This window comes from Tamandua tetradactyla, chromosome 19 (genome assembly GCF_023851605.1).
Source record: "Tamandua tetradactyla isolate mTamTet1 chromosome 19, mTamTet1.pri, whole genome shotgun sequence".
Lineage (NCBI taxonomy): Eukaryota > Metazoa > Chordata > Mammalia > Pilosa > Myrmecophagidae > Tamandua > Tamandua tetradactyla.
The window spans coordinates 50393442-50420642 of record NC_135345.1 but is presented as its reverse complement, the minus strand read 5'-3'; the positions used below and the strand labels follow the sequence as shown (position 1 = coordinate 50420642).

The window sequence follows — 27201 nt, the reverse complement described above, 5'->3', positions numbered from 1 at the left end:
CCATATAAAGGAAAAGATAGAGGAAGCGGCAATGGTACTGTGTAACTTAGGTATGAGAGTTTTAATTCTGTTTCCGACAGCGGACAAAGGTGTTTAAATGCTTTAGTGTAGCACTGTCATATTGCTTCACAGTCTTTTGAATTGCAGAAACTGTATACATGAAACTTTCATAGTTATAACTCACTGTCTTGTTCATGGATATAGCTTCAATTTATTCCTCTGCTCTTCCAAAATCATGCAGTGAAGCCAAAGTTTAAGTGTGTGAAAGCCCAAGGATAAATCAAATATCTGGAAGATCATAGTTATTTGCACTAAGCACTGAATACTCTGAATGAGTCATTGTATAAATTGAACAGATGTTGGGAGAAAGTTGGCACTGTTTAATGAGCCTCGTTCTCATCATACATCATCGTGTTAGTATTTAGTGCCTCAAAGGGTAGATGTGCCTTTTAAATGACCAGTTTACTACTAGGGGGAAACATAAATTGCATTTGGTTCACTTGAGTATGGCAAATGCCAGTTTGAATGGCTTTCTTAAAATTCAGAGAAAGGCCTCTAGTTGTTTTCCTTTCCTTCAGGGAGGATGCATCGTGCTAAACAGATTCAACGTCTAGACTTCTCTCAAAGCCTCCCTAGAGGAAGTTTGGACAATATTCCTTGCTAAACCTGTTCCGATCTATCAAACATTTTAGGAATGGGAAATATGTCCCTTTGTCTGAGCTAAACCCTCATATTGCAACATAAGAGCGTTCTTCATGTTTTGTCCTTAATGAAGAGGCAAAAATGTCTAGGTACCTTCCCCCATGAGATCTCTGTACATGTCTGAAGAAGTTGTGAAGATTATAATCATGGAACAAATAACATCAGGAGGTCCTGACACAAGGCCAGACATGTTTGGTACATTCTTATTACTTGTAGATTATTCCTGGTTCCAGGATCAACTTCTTAGATTTTGATTTTAAGGATGTCCCCTTGGTGACGTGGTTACAAATGTTAAAATATTACTTTGATAGAGAGGGTGTGTTGTCAGTTTGTGGCTATGTATATAACCTGCAGCTTAGATTGTAATATTTACTTACTTCTTTAGGTTCACTTCGGTGTTTTTTTTTTTTAGTGTTTTAGTTATTCTAATTGAAATATATGATTGCATTTAATTTTCAATATTGTTTTATTTATTTTTACTGTTCTTATTTAGTCAAGATAATTTTCAATTCTTATTCTTTGGAATTCTTCCTGCATTTTTGGGATTTTTTATTACATTATCCCAGTTACTACTAAAGAATAAAATAATCTTAAGGCTGCAGCCTTAGAGTTGCGAGCAGTTGCAGCAGAGAATGTATAGGTCATGAAGTCTAAAATATTCATTCTCTGCCTCTTTATAGAAAAATTTGCCAATCTCTGTTCTAGATTAATTCATATTTTTTAAAAAAAGTACTGAATTAGATGTTAGGAAACCTGGGTTCCAGTCCTGCCTCTACTTAGCTAAATAATGTTGGTCCTGTCACATTGGTTTTCTGCCTTGGTTTCCTTCTCTATAGAATGGTGAGACAAGACTGTAGAATCGCCAGACTCATCCAGGTTTATATTCTAGAGCTCTAATCAACTCTATTTTACCTAAAATAATTTAAAGATGATTTTTTTCTTACAGATTAAATTTCATGCTATAATAATCCCTTTTGAGAATATTAGGCATACTTTCAAATTCTCACATGTATTCAAGGATATGATAAAAATAATACAGCTTGCTCATATGAGTTCTTCTATGTGCCAAGTAAGGAGACAGGTACTTTCCCTTATCTCTTTTAGTTTTTGAAATAACTCTGCAAAGTAGGTGCTACTGTTCACATTTTAAAGATGAGAACACTGAGATTCCGAGATTTATGTACTGGCAGGAGGCAGATCTGGGATTCAAACCTACTTCTAATTGTAAAACCCATACCCTTTCCACTACAGCAACACAGTCTCTCTTTTATGTGCCACCTCTATTTAATTCAGTTGTTTGAATATATGATAGTATCTCACTTATACAGAGATTGCCACCTATGTTATTCAGAACACAGCCAATAATTAATACAGATTAACAACCAAACAGATGTTCACTTCTGCCATTAAAAAAATGAAGATTCTCAGGTCCTCTTTCATAACCTATTCCCTTTTACCTTTGGCATAAATCTACAAATTTGCTTTTTTGCTTTCCCAGATCTCTATAATTAAAGGGCATCAAGCTGGAAATGGGAAAAGATAGAGCTGCCTATATCGATACTGGTAGAAATGGTGAGTGCTGAAGGTCAATTATAAAGAGGGAAAATGATACACTCTGAAGGCAAGAACCTAAAAGCAGTCAGCTGACTGAGGCAGATTAGCATGAGGCCAGGCTCACCTCGGGAACCTCTGAGCACCACTGAGAAATTACTGCCGCTCTTTGTGAAAAGCCTGGAGCTGCAAGAAAATATTAAAAATTAACATTCTCAATTTAAGAAGCTTGAGAATTAGTGAACTGTTTAACAAATTCTTAATAAAATTATGAAAGAAAAGATGATTCAGGTAAGCTTCAATTATTTGAATATTCCCCTGTGCAGAATATGTCCTTCTTTAAAAATGATGAACAAATGGAATACTGCTGAGTCTAGGTTATTTAAGAAGTCTCTCTCCAGATTTTCCTCTTGGTTACTATCTCATTAATTGTTTACATTTGGAAGGCAGTGCTCTGGAGAGATATAAGTAATTAAAAGTCCGACTTCCTGGTTTTATCTATTACCAGATTTTTCTCCACAACTAGTTAAGCCTTAAGATTTTCCATGATCTCTTTTTTATCTCCTATGGCTTTAAAGAAAGTTTTATTGTTTTCCTGTTATGCTTTTCAAAGCTGAAGCCCATTTTCTTCCTCAGTTCAAAAAAAAAAGCATCTTTCCTTGATCCGTTCTATATACTTGACTGTAAAGTTGATCTTGCAAAAGGCAAATTTATTTTGCTGACTGCCAAGCTCTTGGGGGAAAAGCTTCCCAATTATTCCCAGTAGGAATAATGTCCACTTTCTACTTTTAGGGGCTCTTCCTTTTGCATTTCTCTCATGTATTCAATTCTTGTTTTTTTTTTTCGTTCTTGTGCACCAGCATTTCCTTTCATGTCGAATCTCTAATCCATCACTTCTGATTCTCTACTTCGGAAAATGTTTTAATACCTCATGCATTTTCTTCTTTCTCTCTCTCTCTCTCTCTCTCTCTCTCTCTCTCTCTCTCTCTCTCTCTCTCTCTCTCTCTTTTTCCTGCATGGGCAGACACCAGGAATCGAACCTGGGTCTCCAGCATGGCAGGTGAGAACTCTGCCTGCTGAGCCACCATGGCCCACTGCCCTCATGTATTTTTGAGGTAATATTTTATGCAGTTTATTTTCAGGAATAAGCTAAAACTGTTGTGGAGAATAAGGGAGTTAGGGCATTTAACTAACTTATTCTTCATAGCTCTGCAGGTGAGTTCAGGGAGGGAGGTTGCTGCCCAGTATATCAGTTCTCTAGGGCTGCCATAACAAATTGCCACAAGTCTGGTGGCTCAAAACAATAGAAATTTATTCTCATGCAGTTCTGTGACCTTCAAGTCCAAAATCAAGTGCTCAGAAGGGCCATGTTGTCTCTGAAGGTCTTAAGGAACAATTCTTCCTTACTTTTTCCTTGCTTCGGGTGGTGGCCAGCAAGCCTTAGTTTCCATGGTAACTCCAGTCTCTGCTTCCATCCTCACATGACTTTCTCCCCTGTCTCTGTATCTTTTCTCCCTATAAGAATCACCTGTTTTGTTGGATTAAGGACCCACCCTGTTCCAGGATGGCCACATCTTTATTTGCAACGGCCCTATTTCCTAATAAGGTGACATTCTGAGATATGGAGGCTAGGACTTCAACCTATCTTTTGGGGTGGGTGTGTCACAGTTCAATCTGTAACACCCACTATCATCCCAAGCCTGATGCAGTCGATGTCTTTAAAATAAAGATGTTAATTGTTTTTCTGGCTATATTACATTACACTGAATAATGTTCATAAAATGAAGATTCAATTTATTGAAAGCTTACATGGTGTCAGACTCTGTGCCTAGTGCTTTACATGTATTATCTCAATTCATTTCACTACAACTCTGTCAGGTAGACCTAGCATTACAGGTCCTTAAGGCAATAAGTGGGTTGCATTTCAAAGATATATTTACACATTAATTACTTCAAACATGAAAGCTCCTTTCTCAATGAAGCAGCATTGTGCACACAGCCCTGGGCCGGGCAGTATTATCTAAGCCTATTAAACACATAGTCATACTCTCTCTGGGAAGGCCTGGTAGGTTGAACTACATACCTCAGAAAAAACATGTTCATAATCTTAATCTCTTTCCTGTGGGTATGAAACCATTGTAAATAGGACCTTTGAAGATGTTTTTATTAGTTAAGTTGTACTCAAAGTGAATGAGGGTAGGTCTTAATCCCATATGACTATGTTCCTATGAACAAAGAAAATTGGACACAGAGAAAAAGCCACAGGCAGGAGCTGAAAGCCAGAAGTTAACAGAACCAGGAAGAGGAAGGAGAAGCCATCATCATATGATAGGAAAGCCAAGGAACCCAAAGATTGCTGGCCAGAACACTACTGATCGTGGGAGGAGGCAAGACTTCTAGCCTCTGAGACAATGAGCCAATAAATTATTTTGTTACATCAACCCATTTTGTGGTATTTGTCATAGCAACTGAGAAACTCGGGAAAAGGTATATCCAAGGTTCTCACTGACATAGGAAGGACCCACTTTTTCCTGGTGTCCTAACTTTCACACCAGTATTGATTTTATTCTCAGATCTGCCTGACTGATAGACGGATGATGGGAATGAAATTATTTGTTATGGAAAAGACTAAGCTACTGTAACAAAAGAGATCCTGAAATGCAATGGCTTAAAGAAAACAAAATTTTGTTTGTCTATTCAGCAAGAGATCCAAAGTGAGTTTTTGCCTCATTTTTGAAGGACAGTTTTGTCAGATAAGGAATTCTTGCCTGTCAATTTTTCTTTCAGTATCTGAAATTTATCATATCTCTGCCTTCTTGTCTCCATGGTTTCTGATGAGAAATTTGCATTTATTCCTTTTGTGGTTCCCTTATATGTGACGAATCACTTTTCTCTTGCTGCTTTCAGAATTCTCTATCTTTGGCATTTGACATTCTGACTGGATGTGCCTCGGAGTAGTTCTGTTAGGATTTATTCTGTTTGGAGTAAGTTATGATTCTTGGACATGGATATTTAAGCCTTTCATAAGACTTCAGAAATTTTTGGCCATTTCCTCAAATATTCTTTCTGTCCCCTTTCCCTTGTCTTCTTCTTCTGGAAAACACTATGACACGTATTTTTGTGCAATTCATGTTCTCTCTCTCAAATCTCTGAGACACTGCTCAATTTTTTCAATTGTTTTCTTCTTTTCTCTGTTTTTCTGACCGTATGATTTCAATTACCCTGTCTTCTAGTTGGTTATTCTTCCGTCTGTTCAAATCTACTGTTGTGTGCCTATAGTTTATTTTTAATCTCATCTATTGTGACATTCATCCCCATAATTTCTTTTTATATGTTCAAATTCTACTTTGCACTCATTGTCTTCTTAAAATCCTTTAGCTCTTTATGCATATTTTTCTTCATCTTCTTGAATTGGTTTAGGGGATTTGTTTGAAGATCTTTGATTAGTTGTTCCAAATTCTGTACATCTTCTAAGATTTTAATTTGTTCCCTGGGCCATATCTTCCTGTTTCTGATTATGGCTTGGGATTTCTGCTGATATCTAGGCATCTGATTAGATTGTAAGTTAACTCTGAAGATTAGTTTCTCCCTCTTTTATAGGATTTTATTGTTGACTGGCTTTGTGTTAAGGTTCTCCTTTGATGCTTGGTCCAATTTATTCTGAACCTTAGTGTTCCTCATGTTTAACTGTTCAGATTTTCTCAGATCTTCTTTATCTAATTCTTAGCCTGTATACATGGTACACTTTTTAAGATTGCCCTTTTTGTACAATTGTTTCACCTTCAGGAGATAGCTTCCTTTTCCTCTGTTCATTCCCCAGGAATCTTGATCTGTTCTGTACATTTATGTTTTGTCTCTATAGTTTTTTTTAAAATTTTTATATTAAATTTAATTTTTTAATACTTTCATTGTCTCTAGCTGCTTTTGACTGGAGGGCAAATTCTAGGATGAGAGTCACCCCAGAGGGGACTTTGCCAGGTCAGTATTTCCCAGCCAAAACAAGGGGCACAACCCAGCTCCAAAGTGTGCTGGGCAAGAGATCAGGAAGGATGCTAAAGCCTATTTGATGGCTTCCCAAAACAGCTTTCCTGGGCTGCACAGCAAATGCAGCCCTTCATCTAACTGTTCCCCGCAGCCCTGAGGAAAGCACTCCATCTTTAAAACTCCACCATCTTGGCCCCTGTCTGGGGGTGATTGAAACAATGGCTGCCACTGCCTATGTGCAGGTTGTGCTGAAACAGTAGCTTAAAGCAAGACCCAGTGATCCAACTTAGCTAATCAAAAGCCATCCTCGGTGATTGGCCATGCCCACCTTGTTCTTGGGGAAGAGGAGTTTTATATTCCTTTCTGTCTCCAATGAGCTAGCCAGGGACTAGACCCCCAGGTAGCCTGCTGCAAGGCTGGGGGTTGAGCACCAGCGGCCACCTCATGGGCAGTACAACTTACTGTTCTCTATTGTAGTTTATCAGCCTTTTCCTCCCACTCTTCCTGTTTGTGGTACCATGTTCCTCTGGCTTCTGGAATCCTGGAACAATGGTCTCAGACAGTTTCTACCTTTCAATAGCATTTTGGTGGAAGGACTGGGTTCCAGTGCTCCCTCCTCCACATCTTCCCTGGAAGTCCCTCCAACAAACTATTCTTAACAGCTCCAATAATACCTGATCAGCAGAAAGAGCCTACTCAAGATTGAACAAAAATTGTTCGCCATCTTGTATTTGCCAAGAGCAACTGCTGTGGCAATAAATTATATAAATTGAAAATAATATTACTAAAAGTATACATGTTGATCACCTAATAAATGAATTTGCAGAAAAGTGAGCCAGAAAAATACTATGAGCACTCAAGATATCACATTAATAATATATTATTATTTATTGTATCATATTAAATTCTGGCACAGAATATTGTTTTTTGGGCAATTTGCAAGTTACATTCCTTGTGTATCACTATTGCTGCTATTATTGCCTATTTAATTTTTATAATTTTAATTACCTTTTAAAATTACTTTCTATCATTATATTTTTATTATTACACTTTTAAAAGAAGATTTTTATTTTCTTATCTTTAATAGCACATTTTCCTATAGGAGGCACTGCATTTCCATGTATATCCTTGTGTTTTGGGGTACAATGACCTATATATGTCTCTTAGGTCTAATTCATTTATCAAGTTATTTAATGGCTCTATTTCCTTGTTGATCTTCTTTCTGGTTGTTGTATCTATAGAGGAGAGTGGTATATCGACATCTCCTACTATTATTGTCGAAACATTTATCACTTGCTCTGCCAATGTCTGTCTCATGTTTGCTTTGGAGCTTCTTGATTGGAAGCATAAATGTTCTATGCTAGCTGCTGGAATGCAATATATACCAGACACAGAATGGCTTTTAAAAAGAGGAATTTAATAAGTTGCTAGTTTATAGTTCTAAGGCCAAGAAAATGTCCCAATTAAAGCAAGTCTATAGAAATGTTCAATCAAAGGCATCCATCCAGGGAAAGATATCTTGGTTCAAGAAGACCGATGAAATTCAGGGTTTCTCTCTCAGCTGAGAAGGCACATGGCGAACACAGTCAGGGCTTCTCTCTCAACTGGAAGGGCATATGGTGAACATGGCATCCTCTGCTAGCTTTCTGTCCTGGTTTCCGGTTTCATGAAGCTCCCTGGGAGGCATTTTCCTTCTTCATCTCCAAAGGTCGCTGGCCTGTGGACTCTCTGTTTCGTGGTACTACAGCATTCTCTGCTCTCTCTGAATCTCTCATTCTCCAAAATGTTTCTTCTTTTTAGGACTCCAGAAACTTCTCAAGACCCACCCAAATGGGTGGAGACATGTCATCACCTAATCCAGTTTAACAACCACTCTTGATTAAATCACATCTCCAAGGAGATGATCTGATTACAGTTTCAAATATACAATACTGAATAGGGATTAGAAGAAGCGGCTGCCTTTACAAAATGGGATTAGGATTAAAACATGGCTTTTCTAGGTAGGGTCCATACATCATTTCAAACCAGCAGAATAAACATTTATGATTGTTATATCTTCTTGGTGAATTGACCCTTTAATTAGTATATGGTGTCATTCTTTGTCTCTTATGATGTCTTTAAATTTAAAGTCTATTTTGTCTGATATTAGCATATCTACTCCTGCTTTCTTTTGATTACAACTTGTGTGGAAAATCTTTTTGCATCCTTTTACTTTCAATCTATTTGTATCCTGTGTCTAAGATGAGTCTCTTGTAAGCAGCATATAGCTGGATTATGTTTTTTAATACATTCTGCCAATCTGTATTTTTTAATTGATAAGTTTAGTCAATTAACATTCAATGTTCTTACTGAAAAGGTGTATCTTGAATCCACCATCTTATCTTTTTTATTTTATTTGCAAGATCTATATATTCTGTAACCTCTTTTTCTTTGTATTCTTTAAATTACCCTTAATGGTACTCTTTAATTCTGTGCCCTCCTCCAGATCTCCCTCTCCTGTCTTTCTTTTTTCAGCTGGCAGAACTACTTTTAGTATTTCTTGTAGGGCTGGTCTCTTGTTGAGAAATTCTTTCAGAACTTCTTTGTCTGTGAGAACTTTAACCTTCCCCTCAGTTTTGAAGGACAATTTGGCTAAGTACAGAATTCTTAAGTCTTTCTCTTTCAGGATCTTGAATATATCATACCACTGCCTTATTGCCTCCATTGTGCTACTTGAGTAGTCTGAACTCAGTCTTATTTGGTTTCCTTTGTATGCAGTAGATTGGTTTTCTCTTGTGGTGTTCAGGATTTTCTGCTTCTCTTCAACATTTGACAGACTGATTATTATGTGTCTTGGGGAAAGCCTATTTGGATTTATTCTTTTTGGTATTTGTTGGGCTTCTTTGACTTGTATATTTATGTCCTTTATAAAGGTTGGGAAGTTTCCCACCACTATATCCTCAATTACCCTTCCCAGCCCTTTACTCCTCTCTTCTCCTTCTGGGACACCAATGATTCTTATATTTGTGCACTTTGTTTTGTCCATCATTTCCCTGAGATCCAATTCAAATTTTTCCATCTTTTTTGCAATTTGTTGTTTTGAGTCTTCAAAATCAGTTATCCTGTCCTCTATATCACTTATTCTTTCTTCTGTCTCTTCAAATCTGGTGTTGTGTGCCTCTAGTATGTTTTTTATTTGGTCAACAGAGTCTTTATTCTGTTTTTCTATTTATTCTTTCAAATTCCTCTTTATGCTCTTCTACTGTCTTCCTGATCTCCTTTATGTCATTTGCTACCCGCTTATTTTATTAAGCAGAGTTGTATGAACATCTTTGATTAGTTGTTCCAATGTCTGTGTCTCCTTTAGTGTTTTAGTTTGGTCATTAGGTAGAGCTATATCTGTCTGCAATATGCTTAGCAATCCTCTGCTGTCTTCGTGGCATGTAAACATCTTGATGTATTTACTTTGAAGTTGATTTATTTCAGCAGTCTAAAGCTTTGTGTTTGCGGGATGGTTGTAAAGCAGGGAGCAGGGTATGGGGTGGGGCACTCAGTGCAGTGATTTGTTTCAGGGCAGGTTTAGGCACAGGTTGGGGATGTTAAGATGGTGCTTGTGAGCATGGGTGCCCAGCAGCTAGGGAGGATGTAGCTGTGTGGGTGCACTGGTCTGGGTGGGCGTAACTCTGGTGAGCACTGGTCTAAGGCACAGGTCCCTTTGTGTGCATGCGTGGAACTATGGCAGCAGGTTGATGTTGTGCCATTGTGGATTGGGGGCAGACGTGACCCAGCTGCATAGGTGAGCAGTGTCTCAGAGCTGGAAAGTGAGGCTGAGAGCTGTGTGCATGCATGGTTCTAGGACTGCTGTAAGCTGAGGTTCCCAAAGCTGAATGACTTGACTGGGGGCCCGTGCTCATGTGTGGGTCCAGGAGTGCCATAAACTGATGTGCTGAGCTCAGATGGGGCAGGGTGAGGCTGTGCGACACTATGAGCAGGGGCCAGGGGTAGCCTGGGTATGGATTTAGTGCCTGCAGCCTTTATGCACTGGCAACAGCCTGCAGGGAAGGGGAGGTAATGCTTGGGAGGGGTGCAGGAGAGGTGGGATGGGCTGTACTTGAATGGGGGCTGGTGGGGAGGGGTGCCTGGAGAGCGAGGAATGGGAGAGGGTGACAGGGTTTGTGTGTGGGGGGGGTGTCACTGGTCACAGGACTGTGCTGGTGAGGGTAATGTGCCTAAAGAATGTGACCTGTCTTACTTCCTAGTGCCCTGCTCCCGTCATGCACTCTCCCGCAGGCTCCATGCCTCTGCTCAAGGCTGTAGCTCTCTGCCTCTCAGTTCCTCAGCCTCTGCAACTAGGGACACCGTATGTGGTGCAGAAGGCTCTCCCAGGTCAACCACACTCCCAAATCACCACCTCAGTAGCCCTCCTGTCCCTTCTCTAACTTTTCCGTGGAGCAGGGCTGATCTCGAATTACTCTATTCAGCCATCTTCCTGGAATCCTCCTTGTAATGATCTTTTTGCTGCTTTTTTTCTAGACTCCCTGCAGACCAGCATGAAGTCTCAGCCTTTTTTTTTTTTCCCTCTCTTTAAACATACAGCTGTTTTGAGGTTTAAAAGGGGTTTTGGTTACTGATGAAATGAAAATGAGAGGGAAGGCAAGACTTGGCTCCTCCAAGTATTACTGTCCTCTTTTGTTTCTTTGCTCAGCTCTTGGTTCCTGAAAAGTGAGAAAGTGCAAGCTGATAATGGTAGCTCTTAGTTGCGCTGGGTGTGATATGATGTTCATTTACATTTCAGAGAATCATTCACGAGTCTTTTGAACACTTATTACAGGAGCAGGATCTAACAGCAAATCTTCTCCACAGTTTTCTGGCACGTCTGGATCCTTCCCTGCAGTAGGATTGCGTGAAATCAGACTGGAGCCCAGAAGCGTGGGTAGAGAAAAACTCCAGGCTGTAACATCTCTGACACAGGGTGTGGGAAGAGGGACGAAGTGGACAATTAGTAAGTGGGAGAAAAGGCACACTGATTGAGCCAGCTACCTGCGGGTGGCCATTATATGTAAAAGGCATACAAAAATGAGTGAAAAATTGAAGTACCTGTGGTAAGCAAAGGATGTCCATATACTAATCCCCAGAACCTATAAATATATTAGGTTTCAAGGCAATGGGGAATTAAAGTTGCAGATGGAACTAAGGTTTCTACTCAGCTGACTTTAAAGTAGGGAGATTATTTTGGATTATCTGGGTGGGTCTAATGTAGTTGCAAGAGTCCTTAAAAATGAAAGAGGGAGGCAGAGGAGAATCAGAGAAAGAGATGGGATGAGAGACTCAGGGTCAGATAGATGCTATGATGCTGGTTTTGAAGATGGATGAGGAGGCTATGAGCCAAGGAATGTGCGCTGCCTCTAGGAGCTGGAAAAAGAAAGGATATGGATTTAACTCAACATCCCTGCTGATACCTTGATTTTATCCTGGTGAGACAAATGTCAGACTTCTGACCTCTAGAACTGTAAGATAATACATTTTTGTTGGTCCAGCCACTAACTTTGTGGTAATTCATTATGGCAACAATAGAAAACTAACACAACATCCTTGAGCATTTATATTAAAAACAAGGGATCTGGAGTCAAGTTGCTTGGGTTCTAGTAAATGGTTCTTCTTCTTATCAGCTATGTTGCTTGGGAAAGTTGCTAACTTTTCTGAGTCTTGATTTCTTCCTCTGAGAAATGAGGTTATCACCATTTAGGGCATTCCAAGGAGAAATAAATGCAAGTTCCCTAAAATATTGCCTGAAGAAGAGAAAGCATTTGGTATGTTTTCTGTTTTAAAAAAGTCATGGAAGTCTGATCCCAGGTGGATTTTTTTTAGCAAGGCAAAGAACTTTCCTCCACCCTTATTCCTTTGTAGTTTACCATCCTCCCCTCCTCCTTCTGTCTTTGCTGCCCCTGAGGAACAAATGTTGAATCTTGGTCTTCCAGGACCTTCACCCAGGTATGTCCTTGTAGAGGTCCCATTCATTCTTTTCGATTCTACCCTTTCGTATTTCTCATCTAAACTAATTTCATAATATCTGTTTGCCACCAACAAAAAAGATAAACATGTAAAGTGCTGTCTCACAAGGTAATAGTCTCTGATTACAGCTCTATCTGGTATGTTCTCTGTCAGATCTTGTGGTTTCTGCCATGTTTAGGATGGTACCTTCTACTTAGAGTCTCCATAATCTTGGTTTGCTTGGCGAATGAGGAGTCCCCAGGAATTATCTTGAACTTGAAGACTTTTGGCTTAATTTAAATGAGTACAATCTAAACGGAGGCACTTCAGTTGATAGGGGAGATGGTTTAGCTGGTGAACTTCCAGGACCCCTTCAAATCAAAATCGGATTTTATGAAGCAGTTGGTGGCCTGTTCTGTCTCGTTGTAAAGGAACCTGGAAGAGCTGTCATAAAATGTTCTTAGGAGGATAGTTCGGAGAAAAATTGGCAGTTTTTCTCAAAGTTTGTGGTGTGGAAACAACTTGGAGTCTGTGATGCCAACAGTTTCAGAGGACCTTTTCTACAGTTGTGAAGAGTCTCATATCAATCAGGTGGCCAGGGTGAGAACTTCTAACAGGGACTCTTAATGAGATTTTCTTGTAATGAGATCACCTACCGAAAAGTGCATTTAGAATTCACAAAAATCATGTGATATACAAATTACAACTCTAAAAATATAGGACAGGCCGCTTGAAGTAAAGCTGGCTGAGTAAAGCCTGCATTTCTGAATTTATTCGTAGTTCTGATGATATAAAAAGTCAATTCTTTGATAACTGCACAAAGTACATTTTAGTATTCCACAATGCATTGGCCTACGAGGATGCATAATTTGTGCTTGTATGTAAAATGCAGAACAATTTTGGAAAGAAATATGATTTTACTTTGTTTTTAAATGAACACCCAAAAACACGCGAAGTACATTTGTTTTCAAATACTGTCACACATCTGTATACTTTCCAAGAGGATGTTATGAATGTTGGACTTTGGTTTGGGATGCCGTCTCCCTCTGGTGGTTGGTGTTAATAAAGGTACTGGCTAGAAAAGTTGTCTCTAAATTTCTTTCCTTTGGTACAAATCACTGAAACATAAATCTGGAAAGAACCTTGATATATATTTTATACTATCTCATTAAATCTAGACAAAGCTATAGATTTTATATTTGGCCATCTCAACAACATGGGAAACATTTTTTTTTTTTAATCATTTGATCAGTTAATCTATAGCTTTCATCCCTTTGACCATGCTAAAATCAGTTTTGACTATTAGGAAACCTGACCTGGTTTCCCTATATGTGTAGCCTGTTTTTTGGCAGATTTTGGCCATAATGTGTCTCTTGATTTTGGTCAGAGTATTTTCCATCTTCTCTAAACAGGCTCTAAGTTAAAGACAAACTTTATTTATTCCACAGTATATGTCTGTCCCTGTTTTAGGTGCTATGGCTATAACAGGAAACAAAACAGACAAAAAAGTCCTTGCCCTCAGAGAGTTTCTAATCTGTTAGTTTATAAAGACATAAACCATAAATACTGAAATATTTTATTTCATATGTATATAAATTTTTTTATAGCTAAAGATACTATAAATTTAAAAGATAAATAAATGATGGGCTGGGAGAAAATAATTGCAACAAAAAGAACCCTGATAAATCAGCAAGGAATAAAACAATGTACAAATGATATGATTAGGCATTGGTTGGGACAGACTTAAACTTCTCTGTAATAATAGTTGGCAGAAGTGGGATATCATGATTCCAAACCTGCTCACTTACAGAAACAGACAAAGCATGTCTGTTCTAGTTTGCTAGTTGCCTGAATGCAATATACCAGAAACGGAATGGCTTTTAAAAAGGGGAATTTAAGAAGTTGCTAGTTTACAGCTCTAAGGCTGAGAAAATGTCCCAATTTAAAACAAGTCTATAGAAATGTCCAAATTAAGGCATCCAGGGAAAGATACCTTGGTTTAAGAAGGTCAAAGACATTTAACATTTCTCTCTTAGCTGGAAGGGCACATGGTAAACATGGTGGCATCTGCTGGCTTTCTTATGGCTCTACAAAAGGGACTCTCTCCAAAATGTTTCCTCTTTTAAAGGATTCCAGTAAGCAACTCCACCTTCAATGGGTAGAGACACACCTCCATGGAAATCATCTAATCAAAAGTTACCACCCACAATTGGGTGGGTCACATCTCCATGGGAACAGTCAAAATGCTCCCACCCAACAATTTTGAATGAGGATTAAAGGACATGGCTTTTCTGGGGTCCACCATAGATTCAAACCAGCACAATGTCTTTTGGAAAAGATAAGTCTCCCAGCTGACATTCACTGTGAGTCTCCCACGACCCCTCCCATGGTGCAGGTCTCCAGATAAATTCTCGGTATGGACTGAGTATGGCCGCCCTCTTGCTATCCAGCTTGGAGGTTGTACTGGCCTACCATTCTGGCAAGTGAGAAAAAATGGACTTTACTTCCAGCAATAACACTTCCATGCTGAACTCAGTGACCCCTGTCCATCCACCACTAATTGACCTCCATGTCAAAAAGTTTCCCATGTTAGGATGATGAGTAGGGTATTTTTGGAAGAGATGACATAGCTCCTCAGATTGCAGTTATGGGGTTTATAATGACACTAGCATAGTTTTCAACTTTCCATTATCTGTGGCAAGATCTTTCCTCCTTTCAAGGATGGAGCAGACCATTCCCCACTTGACTTAGGGCTGATCTTAATGCCAGATTATTTGGTGTACATTTCTATTCCCCGTATGCTTTTCCAGAAACTGCAGTCCTCAACTTCCTTATTTCCTGTTGCCTTGGCTCATTTTGTCTCCCCCATTGAATTTCTATATCTTGTACCCAGGAGATATTATTCCTGTTTACCTATGAGGCTTGTGAAGCTTTGGGGGAGAGGAATATATTAACCTTTTGCTTTTTCCTCTTGAACCCTTGGGTATTGTGTACCCAATCTTTCATTCTCTTCTAGTTGGCAGCTCTGGCTCTGGAATGAAAATTAATTAAGTTGTGTTTACATTTAGTTTTAGGCAAAGCTGATTGCTTTCCCTGTTAGATTTAGTCTGTGTGGCTTTGTAATATACAATCCTGGTAAGTAGGGACACTAGGACAGATTTTTGTGCAGCTGTGCTGTGAAAGGCATGCAGTGGTAGAAAACTAGAGAAAGCATAGGAGAAAGAGTACAGGGATCCCTGTGTGCCACCAGGATGTAAGTTATTTAAAAGGGTACAAATGGTTTAGCAGTAAAAGTTAACTTTCCCAGATTAATTGACTTCCTTTTCTATGTATGAGCCAAAGAAAAGTTAGGAATTCTGTCCCTAGTTGTCCCTATGTTGGTTTCTGTATCTTGATCTCTTCCCAAACTCTACTTTTTTCTAGCTATCTTGGTTGTTTCAAAGAACCCAATTGATCCCACCTTCTGCGTCTAAGTAGGCAGTGATCAATAATACACAGATACAGTAATCAATAATAAAGAACAGGTGAGAAAGTGATAGACTACAGCCTTTATGGGGCTGGAAATGAAATTTCAGACATAACAGTAGAAGTTTCCATCTGTTCTTGAAAGATATTTTTTCAAAAATCTTTTCACAGTAAAATCTAAGAATATGTCTTTAGTCTCTATCTAGTTCTCAAGCCACATAATACGGCAAAGTCATGGACAATTTATTCTAGTTTTTAGATTGTTAATACATACAATGGACTCAAAGGAACTGGGACTAAAAATACATTTGGTTTGAGTTGAAAATGATAATCCACAAACTGTTAACGTAAAATGGGATCAATCCAATTTGCATCGTACAAAAAAGCAAAACACCATGGGATGACTCTTCAAACTTAATTTTTTATTTGTTCATCTTTTTCCTAAGTCCATAGATGTTATGATTGACTTACACATATAAGGGAGGTATGGAAAAATGTCAATGTGCAGGACTTTTAGGATGCTATCGTTGGTGATCAAGAAATTGTTATTTTCTTTTCAATTTATATATATCTCCTTTATTTCCTTTAGATTTATGTGCACTCAACTCTTTTATAGAGTTAAATGTATAAGCAAGTATAGATACACTTGTATCTATAGATAGTCTGTGATAGTTCCACTGCTATCATTTTATGGCTCATAATGAATAATTGAAAAATGTCACTTGAGGAACCTTAATTTTAGAGACAATCTCAGAACTATTTAAAAGTACTGTTAAATTTTAATTATTTAAGCTTGACTTCCTGCTTACTTTCTACTCTGTCTAATTAGATTTAAAATCTACTGGACAGGACTTTGGCTAATTCTATTTATACAGCAATTTACTTGAAATGTTGAAGGATGACAGGGAACTGCTGTTTGTTTCTAAATTCTATTTACATTCTCTTTCTTATCAGAACACCACCAGTTACAGGTCTGTTTTCATTTCCTGAGAATGATTTTTAAATAATTTTACGTTGGCTAATTTTTCTGTAGAAGCAATAGATCTTCATTATGAATCATGTCAGACGAACAACAAGTATACTTAGCTCCTGTTTTTAGGAATTTAAGTTGAAGGCCAGATGGCAAAGTTTCCATTGAATCAAAGGATAATGTTTCTCAAAGGAAAAAACTGAGTCAAAGAGTAACTTAGGCTTAAGAACATTTGATTTGGGGAGATGTTTTGGATTTTCTTTGAACATTTATATGAAAGAGATGGTTTCCCACTAATTAAAACATGTTGGATAATAGACACCAAGGGACTTTATAGTAAAGAGTTCGAGGAACTTTGTACTAAACAGTTCTACTATAGTACAACTATGTGACTACTATATACAACTATAGGCACTGCTCTCACCTTGTCTCTGCAGCAAGGTAGTCAATACAGACCATAGAAAAGGAAGCTCCTATTTAGAATAGCTATGTTAAGAGCTCTTTAAATAGATTTATTCAACAGAAACTTATTGATCACTTACCATAAGCTACATTGGAACAAAGATGTGCAAATTAAAAGACTTAACTGAGGTTTTTGCTCTCCCAGTAATGCATGAGAAATCCATGTAATATAATCATCTATAATGAAATAAAAAGGGATGCAGGTTATCATGTTTGACTTCCCAGAAAGAGGAACTGCTCCCATGAAAGGAGAAAGAATATGCAAAGATCAGGTTGGATCACAAAAAGGGGGTTTGTTTGGGGGTGTAGAGATAGATGCAGGGAGATGTAAGAGATACCTCTTAAGGAGGGGACTGGGTTTTGGCATTTCCTTCATGTAACTGGGAAGTGCTCACTTGGGGAAAGAGATAGGATGTCAGAGGAGATTATTGCATTGGGCAGCCAAAAAAAAACCAGACACAGAGTACTAGGATCCTGTACCCTGGCTTGGAGCAGACATAATGGTCCCTTCAGTCTTGGCATCAAACCTATGGGCTTAGAGACAATGAGCCCCTCAGCCATGCCTCTGAGGGATTGAAAGCTAAAGACCTTTCTCTTGTACTTCTAGGTATCACACAGGTGCCTTGGGTCCTTTTGTCACCCTCAGGAAGGAGGGGACCCTGCAAAACATGGCTGGATGATATTTTATCACTTTCTTGAGTGGGAATTTTGGATTAATTTAATTTAGAAAAACAAAGTGATGTGGCATTTCTTGCACCCATGTGTGACAGTAAAATCCACACCCACGCCCTCTTCAACAGGGTCATTTGGTGTTCATTTGCAGCTCTGGATCTCATTTTTCACTCATGCATCTCATGTTCTATGCCTCTCCTGAACTTCTGTCCCCTGTCCTCAAAAGTTACTTATTTTATGTCTCATTCTCTCAAGTCCAACTATAATGAAAAGCTAAGGAGACTATAATTAAATTTAGAACTAAGTATTCATAGCCAGAAAAAAAAAAAGAAGCAAAATATAAACTCTCGGAGTTTAGCTGAACAGTTAAAATCTTAAAGGCATGTTTTCTCAATTTCAATTTAGTCTTTGCTGAAATACCTTGATGGCTGGTTATATAGCCATAATCTTAGTTATTTTTCCTGCAGCTGTCAAATATAAAAATTCACTAACTAGGTTCTGATCTTTAAACTATAAATGTTGAGATATCACCATGCCTTTACAAAAATCAACATTTTTGCAAATGAGAGTGCTTATATGAATCATTTAATATTTTTTTAAAAAGTGCGTTACGTATAAATGTTCAGCCAACTGAACTGATATTAAATGGACATAGTCTCACAATGTGAAAAAAAAATTCTTCAGGGCAAAGGGGTTTTCAAATTTGGTTCTGGCAGCAAAAATCCATTTTCAAAGGAAATTTTACATGGATTCAAATGAATGATGTAGACAGAAGTAGAGCTTTTGGGTTGAAATGGAGCGGGGAACTGAAGATATTCCTGTAACTCATAATGTGGCCCCAGGGACCTCCTATCCTCTCTATCCTAGAGTTCTTTTGAAAACCACCATTTTAACCCAAGAAATGGATAATGGTGGTTGGATGGAAGTGGGAAGCAACAGAATGTTAGACATACCATTACAGGCCAGTAGGGAAGGACAGTTTCTCATCAAATTACAAGAGAAAATCCTGCTCAGAAGCCAGCATTGTTGGCCAGGATAAATGAATATACCACTAAAACAGGGATTTTTATATTTAATGAGCTGTTTAATCCCTTAGCAATGAGTTGCAAGATATTCATTGCCTTTGAGCATGGAGGACTAAGTAATAGAACTGTTAATTTATCTCTTTATACTTTCAGCGTCATAAATTCATATATATTCTCAGTCTTCTTACATAATTAAATACAGAATATTCTCTCTTAGACTCTAGGTATAGCAGTGAGAAAAAAGGATAAAATGCCTTTCTTCAAGGAGCTGACATTCTAGAAGGAAGAGAGAGACTATAAGCAAGCAAATGGATACATAAAATTCTGCTAATTTAAAGTGTGTGAACCATAATGAGACAGGAACTTTTTAGCAGACTACAGTTCTTCAATTTCTACAACTATTCCTTCAGTGATTTCATCTAGGCACACAGGCATTGAATTGAAATGCTGATGACTCATATTTATATTTCAAACCTTGATTTCTCTCCTGAATATTGAAATTATGAATCCAACTGACCATTTAACATCTTCACCTGGACATCTACTATACATACCAGACTTAACATTCCAGCATGTAACTTCTGATTTCTTCCCCTAAATATTACTCCTCCATTAGCTTTTTCCATCTTAGTGGATGAAAATTCCAGTCTTCCAGCTAGACAGAAACTTGATGTCATTGTTGGCTTCTGTGCATTTCTCACAGCTCTCATCTAATGAATCAGGTGGCTCTTCTTTCAGAATACATCCAGCATCCAGCTACATCTCAGCATCTCCATTCCTACCCATTCCAAGCCACCATCATCTCTTTCTGGATTACTTCAATAGCCTCCTATCCTTGCTTCTTTCCTTGCACCTTTAGAGTCTATTTTCAACATAATGGACAGAGGAACCAGTCCTTTGAAAACGTGTTAGATCATGTCACTCTTTACTCAAAACTTTATGATGATTCTTTCTCTCTCTTTTTTTTGTCAGAATTACAGAGTCCTTACAAATCTTTGTGTGATTAAATTCTCACTTCCACTCTGCCTGATGTCTTATTACCTTCTTCCTTGCTCTAGTCATATGTTTCTCCTTGCTGTCCCTGACACCTGAGGCACATGCTCCTGTCTGAGGGTCTTTGCAATTACTTCTGCTGGAATTTTCCTTAAGATATGACTAACTTCCTTACCTCTTTCAAGCTTTTGCTCAAATGTCAGTTTTTATGAGGCCTGCCCTGACTACCCTAATGAATGTTGAAACCTGCCCTATCCTATGTCTACACTCTATCTTCCTTATCCTGCTATACTCTTTTCTTTTTTGCATAACACATAAATTCTGATGTGAAACATGACTTCCTTATTTATTATGCTTAGTAATATTATTTATCTCCTTAGAATATAAGCTCCACAGACAAGGAACCCATTCTGTAATCAGTGATGTAACCTAAGTTCCTAGAATAATGTTAAATTGGCTAAATAAATGAGTGAATAAATTAAGGAACAATATAAGCTTTGCTGATTTCATGTAGTGGATAAGGAAGAAAATTATAACTCCTATTCTTCAGCAAACAACCTAAAATACGCCATTAGATAGTTCTGTTTTCCAAAGGACCTTCTCTATACTGTGCCCCTAAGGGAGCTCCAACCTTTTTAATTTATCCAACCACCTTTAATTTATCTTTCCCCTAATGCAATGCCTAACACCACTGTCTCCTCCTTCTTCATAATGACTCTTAATTATTTTGTACACAGAGCAATCTGACACCCAAATATACATCCCCAAAGCATCTTAATGCTCAACAGAATGAAGGGCCCTCCACTTAAATCACTCTCCTCAGAAGACAGGATAAAGACAGAGGTTTCTTACTTGAGCACACCTTTGGGCTTTCTCTTATCTGTACTCCAGTTCCTCTATCAACCTGTTACTCCCAAAGATCCAATGGTCAGTGAAATGTTTGCCACAAGAGGAATTCTTATGTCAGCTGCTGAACGATTATACTCATTCTTTTTCATCTGGTTGCACCAACTTAGTAAATAGTGGTTTACTAACTTAATTTTGAGTCTTGTGTAGAATGAAGCACTGATAGGCTCTAAGAACAGACTCAGGTCAGCTTTCTGTTCAGAGGTGGAGTTGAAGCTGAGTTAAGGCTTTAAGCAAGGGCTCAAGGACAGGGTGAATGAGGACACAATGCAGTCAGTAGTTGGTAAGTTCCATAGAAGACTCTAAAAGTTAGGCAACCAGAATAGTGGGAGCATTTGCCAATATAATACACAGGCAGAGAACTGAGGCAGCTAGAAGCAAGTGCAGAAAATCTGTAGGACATTTCAGGCTATGGGTTGTTATTTCATCAGTCTGTTATCCAAGACAAGAATACCAAAAAGTCAGAGATTGACTTATAGACTCTTCAGAAACCAAAGAATCCTGAAGTTTAGGTAACTTATAATTGTCCCCATTATCTGAACGTGAAAACTGGTGTCTGAAGCTCTATACCTTTGTATCCTGTTGTCATTTCAGTTGTATTAATTTTTCAGTAGTATTAATTCTTGGTGTGTAAATTGGTGTTAACTTTGTGGTGAGGAGTCTTCAATTGAGAAATAGATATATGTTCCATGAAAGTGAGGATTTTATTTTTTTCTGTTTTCTTCATTCTTGTATTCCATGGCTTAGGATAGCGGTTGGCAAATAGTAGATGTTCAGCAAATATTCCATTAGTCATTTTCCCACTGATTTGAAGTCCAACATATACTTCTTAGAATTATAGATGATGTTATTGGAAATGGCATCAAGCACGTATAGCAAGACTTTTCAGAGAATCTCCTTTTCATCCTCTTAAGGGCTAACCCAGAAGCCACTTGGAAGACAATTAGTATAAGACAGTAAAACAGTAAAATAAAGGCAGGAAAATTCATGATCCAAAAAGGTCTCCAGGAAGTTGTTAAAGAGATCTTTCAAGGGGCTTTCCAAAATATCTAGAGGCGATGCAGAGTGCCATCTTTCCTGGACCCAATTCACCTGAAGTACAGGCATTTATATTTTGTTCATAGAGAAAAATAAAGGCAAGTTTGGACTTTTACTCAACTGGTACCCTTGAACCGGCCACATGTGTGGTGACTGCACACTTGCCCACGTGCTAGCACCAGAGAGTGTACATGGTGGTCGTGGGGTGGTGAGATTGAGTGAGCCTGGAATCCTGGTCTCAGGATTCTGGGTAGTTTTCTCTTTTTGCTAGCTGCACAGCTTTGGGTAATCACTGTCTTAACCTCAGAGTCATAATTTCCTATCTGCTAAAACAAATACCATGCCATAAGTTGGCTTAATGGCAAGAATTTATTGGCTTATGGTTTCAGATGCTAGATGGCTTGCTCCCTCCCAGGGTTGGTGTCTTCTAGCTGACTGGCTATCTTGTGATTCACAGCAGTATACATGGCAGCGTCTTCTTTCTCTTTTGGGTTCACTTGACTTCCAGCTCCTTGATGCTCTTCCAGGCTTTCTTTCTGTCTCTAAGTTCCTTTTCTTATAAGAACTTCAGTTATAATGGAATAAAGCCCACCTTCATTCAGTTTGGACACACCTTAACTAATAACATCTTCAAAGATCCTATTTACAAGTGGGTTCACAACCACAGGGCCATGGGTTGGGACCTGAACATGTCTTTTGTGCAGGGATATGACACATTAGGCTCCATTTCTTCTATTTGTAAACTACTACTCCCCCCAAAGAAGCTGTGATAAAGATGCCTGCCTGCCTACTTTATGGGGCTGTTAGAGAATTACAAATAGATGGTTTTGAAGCTCTGTGTTAATTGAGTAGTTTTACAAAAATAAAAGTAAAAACTCAATAGCGATTAAGAAGAAATCATAGATTATACAAATGCATAATTTTATCAAAGTAATATGATTAACGAAGCTATAAGCTTTCAAAGAAAGAGTAAGAATAAATAATTTTCAATAAAGAGGAGAAAAACTTCATTGTCCTCAAACCAAGGGCACCCATTCATCCAAGTGAGGAGTCACAAGAAAGAATTCAGTTCCTGCTGAATCAGCCAAGTTGGGGAATACCAATAATCATAACAATGAATGTGGTGCTGCATTTTAAATTTGATCTAAATATGACTTACCCAAGAAATGACTTTTGTGCAGTAAAACATAACATGTCTCAAATCTAGATATTAGGAGCCATTTAATATTGAATTTCAGCTGCATTTCCTAAGGAATCATCAGAGCCATAAGCTAAGGAATGCAATATTTCTTCTGAGGTATTGCAGCTGGTGAAATGCCAGGCATAGAATTTCTGCACTCTCTAGTATACTACGGAAACAATCTCACAATAGGACAAATACTTATGATTTTAAAATATTCTTTTAGCCTTAGATTAGTAAAAACTTGGTGCCTTGCTTTTTCATTTTGTAGCTGGTTCCCCGCGTACCCTTTATGAGCTGAATCCTCCAGCACCGTTCATAATAAACGCTTTATGTTTTGGTGGTTAAAACCTACAGACATAATTGATTTGTATAGATACTGAAATTGCGGGGTATAACTAGAAACCAGAGTTCTGATGTTGATATCGTAAAGATTGCAAGTGAAATGGCATTAAAAGAAGCATACCAGAAATCAACTAGTACTTAACATGCAACAAATCTAAGCGCTGATTTCCTTGATAACATTGGAAAATAATCCATTAACTGCATATGCTCCCCTTTGCTTTGAGGCAATGTATTGTGCACCATTGGGAGCTTCAGTGACTTTTTTCCCCTTTAAATATTAATTAAAGGTCTCTTGAGTGCCAGCCAGTTTGCTGAGTCCCAGGGACATGGTAGTGAGTAAGGTAGATACGAGCCTTACCACACAAGCTTTATCAGCACTTTCTCTATTTCTGAGTTAAGTTGTAACAATTTCCTGGTTCCCTTTAGTTAATTCATAAGGGCAGTGTCATTAAGGAATGATGGTTTAGGTTGAGGGACTGGTGGTAGGGACAAGACAACTAACTGCTGATCAGGGCGCCCCCTGCCATGGCAGTGGGGGTGGCGTAGGAGCCTAGTTACCTTCTGCTACTCTGAAACAGATATCAGAGTTCATGAAAAACAGATATCGGAGTTCATGAAAGCAAGTTCATTTCCTTGCTTCCCTTAAAAGCAAGGAAATTGCTGCTTTTAATAAAAAAAAATTTCTGATTAAGAAAGTAAGACATGATCATTATAAGAACATTTGTAGAATTCAGAGTATAGCATCATTAAAGAAATATCTTTAATCCTAATTCCAGGGTTAATCACAGATAACTTTTAATATGCTTCTTTCCAGGTCAAATGGGATTCTATTTTTTTAAGAAACTGTTTTTTTTTTTTCACTTAAATTATCTTAAACTTTGTCTCATGCCAATAACTATTTTCTTCTCTATTTCAGTGGCTACAATAACATTCCTTATTATGGAGGTACCAATATTTTCCCAACCAGTCCCCTACTATTGCTTAGTTGCTATTTCATAGTTTTTTCATTACTAACAGTGATGGTATGAGTGTACTTAAAAATAAAATTTGTTCTTATTTGTAATGATTTTCTTTGTAAGAAGTCCATGAAATAAGATTGCTGAGTCTAAACTTATGCACATTACTTGATGCTCATCACCAAATATTTATTTTAACATTCATTTTGTCAAACTGATTTATCTTTTTTATTAACAGTTTCCCTTAAAACATTTTCTATTTTTACACTAAATTTGTTGTCTACTGTAACTTGAAATAATTTTATTATTGTTGAATTTTGAGATGAAAAACAGTATTGTAATGCCTAAAGCAAAAAAATAACAAGTGAAAAATGAAATGCCACAGTGTTAAGAAGAAAAAAAAGAGTAAGATATCATTAGCCAGTGTCATTTCACATTCCTCATCGCCAAAATAGATGCTGACATTTTAGCTGGCACTTTTATAAAAGCAAATAAACATATTTCAAATACAGAACACAGGGTCTCTATGCCTGTGTTCAAGAATGCAACAATTGACTGCCTCTATTTCAACTGCAACTGTCTCTGTGCTTCATAGAGTAGGATTTTAGAAGGAGACTTTCTTTTTTTTATGTTTGTCCAATTAATACTACTGCACTTTGAAGTACTTTTCAGCTATTAAGAAAAATATTCCCATTTGGTATTTTCCTCAGGTAAATTGTTGACTTTATGAGGCACTCATGCTCTGAACGGTGGTTGCCTCACTCTGGAAGCCCACTGGTGAATTTCGTCTCTTGTGTTTTTCAGGCACATAATCTCTCATTTATTCCCAGGCAATTTCACAATTAATATCCCGGGATGTCAAAGGAAAACTGGTGACAATGAAATTGAGGTAGTTTGAAATCAAATCTGTTGAAGAGCAAGGGAAGGTTTTCCTTCTGGTTTTTTTTTTCCCCTTATTGTTCCTGGTCTGAAAAGAAACAAAAAACAACCACCTTATTCTGACCCCGTTTTTCTGTCCTTTCCTTTAGTGTTCTGCGGTGGCGGCGAGAGCTTTTACTGTGCCAGTGGAATCTGCATTCCCAGCAAACTGCAGTGCAACGGCTACAACGACTGCGATGACTGGAGCGATGAGGCTCATTGCAGTACGTGCAGGCTGCTGGGGGTTTGCCTGGGCGGACGGCGATTCTATTCATGGGTTAGAAGCCAAAATTATTCCATTGTGAAATCATGGCAACCATCTGGCATTTTCATAGCTCGCCTTTGGTTTGCCTTTCTAAAGTGAGCCGAAGTGTTCATCTTCCAAACGCAGTGTGACAGCTGAATGTGTTTGCACACATATCAAAGGCGGGGTTTTAATAGGAGCTCAACGGCTAGATGCTGGGTGGAACAGATTGGGGTTTGGAGCATTTTTGCATCAAATGCCTTAAAATTAGGGAAAGGCTTCTTGTTTATTTGGGTTGGGCAAGGATTTTTGTTTTTATTTTTAAAGCTTTATGAGTATAAAGGTCAGTGTTTTTTTAAAAAGGATGTTTTTCAATACGAAAATATTTTCACCCTAATGATTCTTAACATTCATGACAAACGAATACAAACAGATGACAAACAAACAGATGTCTGTTAATGTGTCCTCTAAACCTGGGGATGGTCATTGTCATTATCTGTTTTAAATCCCCCGGTCGGTAGATTCAGTCATAAACATCCTCAATTCACTTCCCTGTTGATTTTATTAGTCATTTTGACAAAATTGCCCAGTGGTTTGGTCGATAAAAATATGGATTTCGAATTGTTTTGCATTGATGCACCAGATAAAAGGGAAGAGTTGGTCTCAGTATATTGCATGGACTGTATCCAAAACAGAACCATATGCAACTGTATTCTAATTGCTTTTTAAGGGTTATATAACCAGCAATAGTTACTACGGGAAAAGCTGTGCTTTACTCCTGGCAGGAGTTGCCAAAACTTTATAAAAACTTGTGATTGCTGACTTCAATAGAGCGGTTCCTCTGCTCTGCTTGCAACATGGACCAACTTTTCCAGCATCTGAAGAGTTAGGATACTCTTTTGTTGTAACTTTTGAGTGACAGTATATTTTGGGCATGTTTCAGGTCAGCGTTTCCAAAACTGGTGTTTCATAGTATCTGAGCCTTGAAAAATGTTTGAGGGCAAAACTAGATATCAGATCTACTTCTTAGAAGGTTACAATGCATATTTGTATATTAAAGGTTCTGGGATATCCTGCAGTAAAAAAGAACAAAAATTGTTAATTTTGCTTTACTTGATATTTCCTCAAGATTAGTTGCTCTGGGAGACCCCCATCTCTCATTCTTTCCTACCTTCCATCCTTCCTTCTGTGCTGCCTTCTTTCCATTTTTCCTCCCTCCCTCCCTCTCTCCTTCCCTTCCTTCCTTCCTTCCTCCCACTTTCTTTCACATAATACCTGGCATTGTCTGGAAATTTAGATATGTAACACATATTTTACGAAATGTTTTTGGTAAATAATTTGTTTTAGTAATTTGGAATGTTCTCTTCAGAAAAATCTATGGCCCACCCTTTTATATGAAAAAATTATAGGATATATAATTGCATCAAGGAGTATTGCTGGGGACTTAGCAAAAAAATGCAAGATAACCACTGCAGAGAATTCCAAATGGCCCAATAGAATAATATCTGGTTTGTGGGGACTGTGGTGCGATGTCTTGTTTGTCTCCTAACTATGGCCCATGTTAAGCTTTATTCAAACTCCGTATATGCTGTTACTCTTTGTGGTGGACCAGCACTGGCCTCATGATCTTGCCCTGTGGTACTGAGCATTGCACTTTGAGCTAAGTAAGTACTTTCAGTTGCAATTGTTGAAATTGGATTCCTAGTCAGTGAGTGAACAAGGAGGTACTGATACTCTGCAAGGTATTTAGCAATGTCATAGTTCCTGGAGAGGTTTTTAAGGAACAGATGGGCTTTTCTCATGAACACACTTCAAATATG

The 27201-nt window shown here is 38.1% G+C and overlaps 1 protein-coding gene across 2 annotated transcripts in view; it reads left to right on the top strand.

Moving 5' to 3' along the window:
• CORIN (corin, serine peptidase) overlaps nt 1-27201 on the top strand; it is a 250569-nt gene that overhangs the window by 140867 nt on the left and 82501 nt on the right. For both annotated transcript variants that reach the window (XM_077136786.1, XM_077136787.1), the window contains exon 6: nt 25248-25361. In XM_077136786.1, coding sequence (XP_076992901.1) covers nt 25248-25361 — 114 coding nt within the window. The remainder of the gene's footprint in view (nt 1-25247; nt 25362-27201) is intronic.